The 7,610-nt window shown below is 39.2% G+C and overlaps 1 protein-coding gene across 3 annotated transcripts in view; it reads left to right on the plus strand.

The window, feature by feature from the left end:
* Positions 1-7,610, plus strand: part of DBR1 (debranching RNA lariats 1) — a 24,495-nt gene that overhangs the window by 7,659 nt on the left and 9,226 nt on the right. For 2 of the 3 annotated variants that reach the window (XM_017528247.2, XM_037738379.1), the window contains 3 exons: positions 2,368-2,448; positions 2,728-2,873; positions 3,636-5,169. In XM_017528247.2, coding sequence (XP_017383736.1) covers positions 2,368-2,448; positions 2,728-2,873; positions 3,636-4,323 — 915 coding nt within the window. In that variant the 3' untranslated portion in view covers positions 4,324-5,169. Of the gene's footprint in view, positions 1-2,367; positions 2,449-2,727; positions 2,874-3,635; positions 5,170-7,610 lie in introns of those variants that run through there. The other variant, XM_017528248.2, reaches the window with a different exon arrangement.

Genomic DNA, 7,610 nt, shown 5'->3' on the forward strand with positions numbered 1-7,610 from the left:
TAGACTGGATAAAGAAAATGTGGCATATATACACCATGGAATCCTATGCAGCCATAAAAAAGGACGAGTTCATTTCCTTTGCAGGGATATGGATAAAGCTAGAAACCATCATTCTCAGCAAACTGACACAAGAACAGAAAACCAAACCCGCATGTTCTCACTCATAAGTGGGTGTTGAACAATGAGAACACATGGACACATCCCACACTCGGGCCTGTTGGGAGGTGGGGGGCTAGGGGAGGGATAGCAGGGGGTAGGGGGATTGGGGAGGGATAACATTAGGAGAAATAACTAATGTAGATGATGGGGTGATGGATGCAGCAAACCATCATGGCACGTGTATACCTGTGTAACAAACCTGCACATTCTGCACGTGTACCCCAGAACTTAAAGTATAATAAGAAAGGAAGAAAGAAAAAAGAAAATGCTGGGTTAACAGAGTTACAGATTTCTTCTTGGAGACATCTAGAGAATTTCTGAGTGTCTTTAGTGCACTAATGCACGAATGAGCATTGCCTTTCTCAAGAGTAGAATGTGAGGCTTCCCAAACTTAACCAAACACTTTTCTGTGTTAGAGGTACACTTCAACAATGTTCCTCAAACACAGTTTGGAAGCTTTTGTCTGAAAATATTTCTGTAGCCCCTTTCCATTGTGGATTTATTCTTCTGACTTCCTAGTTTCACTGGGAGAAGGAGAGGTTACTCTTTTCATTGTATCTCTGCATTAATGGTATGTTTGACCTTTTTGTAATTGGCTCCTCAGCCTCCTCACTCTGCCACTTTCTATTTTAGCCCCTTTACCAACATCAAAGATCACTTTTCCTTGGAACTGCTTTGCTACCAATATCTGCTTGTAATCTCCATGCCTTCCATTTTTCTTAGTATAGATTGAGCATCCCTAATCTGAAAATCTGAAATCTGAAATGCTCTAGAATCTGAAATTTTTGAGCACTCACATAACACAATTTTCATATTTTTGGATTAAGGATATTCAACCAGTATGTATTCTGAAAATATTCCAAAATCTGAAATTTAAAACACTCTGGTCCCAGGCATTTCAGATAAGGCATATTCAACTTGTACCTCCAGAACTGAACTGATGCTTGGTCCTCAGCAGGAGATACCATTGCTTGCCTTCTTGTGTTTCTTCCTCCATGTGCCTTGCTGCTTACAGTAGGTCACTTTTTAACTTTTTCCAAAATGACCTACAAGTTTGGGAATCCCATGTTTCTGTCAATTCACTTTAAAAAAAAATAACTTTATTGGAGTGTAATTTACATAACATAAAATTACCATGTTTTGGCCGGGCACTGTGGCTCATGCCTGTAATCCCAGTACTTTGGGAGGCCAAGGCGGATGGATCACTTGAGGCCAGGAGTTTGAGACCAGTCTGGCCAACATGGCGAAACCCTGTCTCTACTAAAAATACAAAAATTAGCTAGGCACATTGGCACACGCTTGTAATCCCAGCTATTTGGGAGGCTGAGACATGAGAATCACTTGAGCCTGGGAGGCAGAGGTTGCAGTGAGCCAAGATTGTGCCACTGCATTCCAACCTGGGCAACAGAGTAAGACTGTCTCAAAAAAAAAAAAAAATTAACACATTTTAAGTGAACAATTCAGTGATTTTTAGTAAATTTCCAGAGTTGTGCCAACATCACATATTCTAGTTTTAGAAAATCACCCCCAAAGATCCTTTGTGCCTGCTTGTAGGTAGTCCTGGTTCCTACCTCAGCCCCAGGCAGCCACTAACTTGCTTTGTGTTTCTAGAGATTTGCCTTTCCTGAACATTCTTTAAATGGAATCATAAAATACATAGTCTTTGGCAACTGATTTTTTCATTTGCTTGATTTTGAAATTCACTCATGTTGTAGCTTGTATCAATATTGCATTCCTTTTTATTGCTGAGTAATAGTTCATTCTATGGACATTATCACATCTGTTTTTGGTATTATAGCTAAGAAATCTTTGCCTAACCTAGAGTTAGAAAGATTTTCCCCTATGGGTTCTTCTAAAAATTGTACAGTTTTAGTTCTGCCAGTTTACTTTTAAGCTCTTTTGTTTATCTTTAATCCTTGGGTTTTATGCTTTGATTTATGTGTTTTCAGTGCTTTGAGTTAACATCATCATCATCATTAGTTTTTGCTTTGAATTTTGTATGGAAATTGAAGGCCCGAGAAGTTAAGTGCCTTTCTGTTATTGCACAAGTGGATATAGAATTCACTTGTTTTGGAAAAGTAACAAGTCATTCCTTTGACACACAACTTAGGGGTATGCGTAATAAAGATTATTTTTGTCCTATTCCGTGTACGAATTACCTGTGATTGTTTTAACATTCTTTCTTAAATCATGATTCATATTGCCCAGGAAAAGGATAAAGGACAGACAGCCAAAACAACCAGATTTTTAGCCTTGGACAAATGCTTACCACATAGAGATTTTCTTCAGGTAAATACAACGAAGTGATTTTATAATATAGTTGTACTCTTCCAGTGACTTAAAAAAAATTAATTTTCCTTTTGGAATTTTTTTGTGCTCTTTGTAATTTATGTATTCTGAGAATTCTTTGGGGTTATTTTAGTTACTGTTTTAAAATTAAATATATTGATTTAAAATTAATTGAAATTAAATTTAAATTAAATTCTTTTTTATTTTATTAAATTATATTAAAGTTCTTAGACTATTAAAAATATATATGTATTTCCTAACATTGATTTCATCCTGTAGATATTAGAAATAGAACATGACCCCAGTGCTCCTGACTGCTTGGAATATGATATTGAATGGCTCACTATTCTCAGGGCTACAAATGATCTTATTAATGTGACTGAGCACCTATGGAATATGCCTGAAAATAATGGCCTTCATGCAAGGTAAGTCAGACCTTATTTAGGACCTGCTTTTTCCATTGCATGCCTAATTTTTGTGACTCCCATCTTTGTTTTATTTTGAAACAGGGTCTAGCTCCGTCATCCAAACTGGAGTGCAGTGGCGTGATCTTGGATCTTGGCTCACTGCATCCTCCTCCTCCTGGGCTAAAGGGATCCTCCCACCCCTGCCCCCAGAGCAGCTGGGACCATACGCGTGCACCACCATGCCCAGCTAGTTTTTTTGGTATTTTTGGTAGAGATGGGGCTTTCCCATGTTGCCCAGGCTGGTCTTAAATGACTGGGCTCAAGTGACCTACCTGCCTCAGCCTGCCAAAGTGCTGGATTACAGGCGTGAGCCACTGTGTCTGGCCTCCATCTTTGTTTTTAATCAAGGGAATTATTGTTGAATGAGTGTCAGAACAATTCAGAGTTTTCAGGTTTTCCGTCTAAAGGAGAAAAAAAAATGGACTGTTGAGCATTACCTCAAATAAATGTATAAGTGAATAAGTGTACATAAAACTAAAATATGGTAAATATATAGTCCACACATTAAAATTATTTTGGAGTATGAGTTAAAGATGGCTTTCTCTAAGAATTATTTTTATTTCTAAATGATCCTTGGCTAAATTAACTATAACTTTAAAAATGGAATCTTGATAGATGGCTTATTTTTCATCCTTGTACCTGAAGTCTATAATTAGATTTCATCAATTTTTGTTTAGAGCTGATAAAATGTAAAAAGCTATTTGTTTTGTACTTTTATAGGTGGGATTATAGTGCAACAGAAGAAGCTATGAAAGAAGTATTGGAAAAATTGAATCATGACCTCAAGGTTCCATGTAACTTTAGTGTAACAGCTGCTTGTTATGATCCTAGCAAACCACAGACACAAATGCAGCTGATTCATAGGATCAATCCTCAGACTACTGAATTTTGTGCCCAACTTGGCATCACAGACATCAATATTAGACTTCAGAAGTCCAAGGCAGAACATCACTTGTGTGGTGAAGATGAAGAACAGGATGATGTGGAAAGTAATGACTCTGGAGAAGATCGGAGTGAATATAATACAGACACATCTGCTCTGTCTTCTATTAATCCAGATGAAATAATGTTAGATGAAGAAGAAGGTGAAGATAGTATTGTAAGTGCACATAGTGACATGAATACACCATCTATAGAACCTTCTGATCAAGCTTCTGACTTTTCTGCAAGTTTCTCTGATGTCAGGATCTTGCCAGGCTCTATGATTGTATCTTCTGATGATACAGTGGATTCCACAACTGATAGAGAGGGGAAACCTGGTGGGACTGTGGAGTCAGGAAATGGAGAGGACTTAAGCAAGGTGCCATTGAAGAGGCTGAGTGGTGAACATGAACCTGAACAAAGAAAGAAAATTAAGAGGAGGAATCAAGCCATTTATGCTGCAGTAGATGATGATGATGCAGCTTAAGACAGTTTACTTGTTTTGTTTTTGTTTTTTTGAGATGGAGTTTCACTATTGTCACCCAGACTGGAGTACAGTGGCGAGATCTTGGCTCACTGCAACCTCCGCCTCCTGGATTCAAGCAGTTCTCCTGCCTCAGCCTCCCAAGTAGCTGGACTACAGGCACCTGCCACCACACCTGGCTAATTTTTGTAGTGACAGGGTTTTACCATGTTGACCAGGCTGGTCTCAAACTCCTGACCTCAGGCAATCCACCTGCCTCGGCCTACCAAAGTGCTGGGATTACAGGTGTGAGCCACTGCGCCTGGCTGACAATTTACTTGTCTTAGTATTATATGTAGATATGTGATTTTTGAGACCCTATTTTTAGAGTTGAATTTTTGACTAAAGACTTAATTTTATAATAATGAAATTACACAAGAGAAATTTAGTTAGGTATTGACTTTAGGCTTTTATATGTTTCAGATGTAAACATTAAAATTTCATGTATTTACTTGACTGGGTATTTTTTTTTTTTAAGACATACATTCATAAAGTATTCACTTCCATTGTTATAATAAACAGTTATTCAACATCTACTTTGTGCCAAGCACTCTGCTATAATATGGGACCATAAAGATGAGTAAGACAGGGATTTTTGCCTCCAAGGACTTGGTATCACTGTCAACATTTTGGTATATACAATATGGCTATATTATATTTTATTTTACAAAATCAAGTCATTGTATATTTTATGTATGCTTTCTTTTCATTTATTATAAATATTTTTCCCAGTCTGCTTTTAATATCTGTCAAATAAAAATTGAAATTGAAGATATCTAAGATTTCAGGAAATAAACTACTTTAAATACTTAACATTGGTAAACGTACAGTCTTACATTTGCTGAGATTAGTATAACCCTGTTGAGTTTTGCATATTGTGCTTTAGCTTTAGCTATAATTTTCATGTAACTATAGTAACTGTAGGTCATTTTTGGTATGGTTCACCCCATAGTTTTAATTACTAGCCAGAATCCAGCTGCACAAATGCTGCCCCTCATGCTGCGTGATGGATTGCTAATATTAAATTATTTTTGAAGATCCATGTAGAAAAACTACACCTCTGTGCTATCTGTAGTTAAGATACCTGGGCCACCGGAAGAGACTGTCACTCTGTACTTCATATCTGAAGTCATGGAATCCAAAGGTTGTTCCAGGATCTTGTCATCCCATGTCAGTCCAAATCCAGGAGTAAAGCTAGGGGAATAATCAAGCACTTGGTTTCTATCTTGTCAACATTTGACTTAATAAAGGTCTAGGATTTGGGGAATTTTATCTTTATTTCCTCTCATTTTTTGGTTTACTTTCTTTCTTGAGTAGGATATTTAATTCACTTATTTAATTTATTTATTTATTTTGAGACAAGGTCTCACTCCATTGCAATGGTGCAGTCTTGGCTCATCACTATAACCTCCACCTCCTGGGTTCAAGGCAATTCTGGTGCCTCAAGGTGAATCCATGCCTCACCCTCCCAAGTAGCTGGGACTACAGGCCCCAGCCACCACACCCAGCTAATTTTTGTATTTTTAGTGGAAATGGGGTTTTGCCATGTTGGCCAGGCTGGTCTTGAACTCCTGGCCTCAAGTGATCCACCTGCCTTGGCCTCCCAAAGTGCTGGGACAACAGGCATGAGTCACCGAGCCTGGCCCACTTATTTATTTATTTAATTTTTTGAGACAGTCTTACTGTCACTGAGGCTGGAGTGCAGTGGTGGGATCTTGGCTCACTGCAACCTTTGCCTCCCAGGTTCAAGCAATTCTGCCTCAACCTCCTGAGTAGCTGTGATTACATGTGCCCACCACCATGCCTGACTAATTTTTGTATTATTTATTTATTTATTTATTAGACGGTGTCTCGCTCTTGTCACCCAGGCTGGAACGCAATGGTGCGATTTTGGCTCACTGCAACCTCCACCTCCTGGTTCAAGCAGTTCTCTTGCCTCAGCGTCCAGAGTAGCTGAGATTATAGGTGCCTGGTACCATGCCCAGCTAATTTTTCTTTTATTTGTTTGTTCATTGATTGATTGAGATGAAGTCTCGCTCTTGTCACCCAGGCTGGAGTGCAATGGTGCAATCTCGGCTCACTGCAACCTCTGCCTCCTGGCTTCAAGCGAGTCTCCTGCCTCAGCCTCCCAAATAGCTGCAACTACGGGTGCCTGCTATGTTTGGCTAATTTTTGTATTTTTAGTAAAGAGAGGGTTTTGCTATGTTGGCCAGGCTGGTCTGAAACTCCTGGCCTCAAATGATCCACCTGCCTTGGCCTCCCAAGGTGCTGGGATTAGAGGTGTGAGCCACCGTGTCCAGCCTGGCCCACTTATTTTTATTCTCGTTATTTACATAAAGTATTTAAAGCTATGACCAGGCACAGTGGCTCATGCCTATAATCCCAACACTTTGAGAGGCTGAGGCAAGAGGATCGCTAGAGCCCAGGAGTTTGAGACCATCCTGGGCTACAGTGAGATCACGTCTCTAAAAATTAATAAGATAAATTAGCTGGAAGTGGTAGCATGTGCCTGTCATCCCAGATACTTGAGAGGCTGAGAAGGGAGGATTGCTTGAGGCCAGGAGGTTGAGGCTGTAGTGAGCTGTGATCATGAGACTGCACTCAGCCTGGGTGACAAAGTGAGACTGTCTCAAAAGAAAAGAAAAGCTATGAATTTCCCCAATTGCTGATTCAATTGAATTGTAACAATTCTGCCATTTAACTTTTTTTTCCAGAAATTTTTATTGAAGAAAAAAGCAGAAACAAATGTTAGAGTTAATAAATGGTGTTTCTCAAAAAAACACTAGATAATCCTCTAGTTTACCTAATCAAGAAAGGACTAGGCCAGGTGCAGTGGCTCACACCTTTAATCCCAGCACTTTGGGAGGCTGAGGCGGGTGGATCACGAAGTCAGGAGTTCAAGACCAGCCTGGCCAACACAGTGAAAGCCCGTCTTTACTAAAAATACAAAAATTAGCTGGGCGTGGTGGCACACACCCATAGTAGTCCCAGCTACTCAGGAAGCTGAGGCAGGAGAATCGCTTGAGCCCAGGAGGCAGAGGTTGTAGTGAGCCAAGACCATGCCATTGTACTCCAGCCTGGGCGACAGAAAGAAATTCTGTCTTAGAAAAAAAAAACAAAAAAACAAAAAAAACACTAATATAAAAAGTAAAGAAAGAAAAAAATTGCCATACTAAAAAACCTCCTGGCCCAAATGGTTTCAGGAAGAAACTACCCAATCTTTTAAAGGCCAGATAATTTCTTTTTTTTTT

The sequence above is a fragment of the Cebus imitator genome, unplaced genomic scaffold (assembly GCF_001604975.1).
Source record: "Cebus imitator isolate Cc_AM_T3 unplaced genomic scaffold, Cebus_imitator-1.0 Scaffold53, whole genome shotgun sequence".
Classification (NCBI taxonomy): domain Eukaryota; kingdom Metazoa; phylum Chordata; class Mammalia; order Primates; family Cebidae; genus Cebus; species Cebus imitator.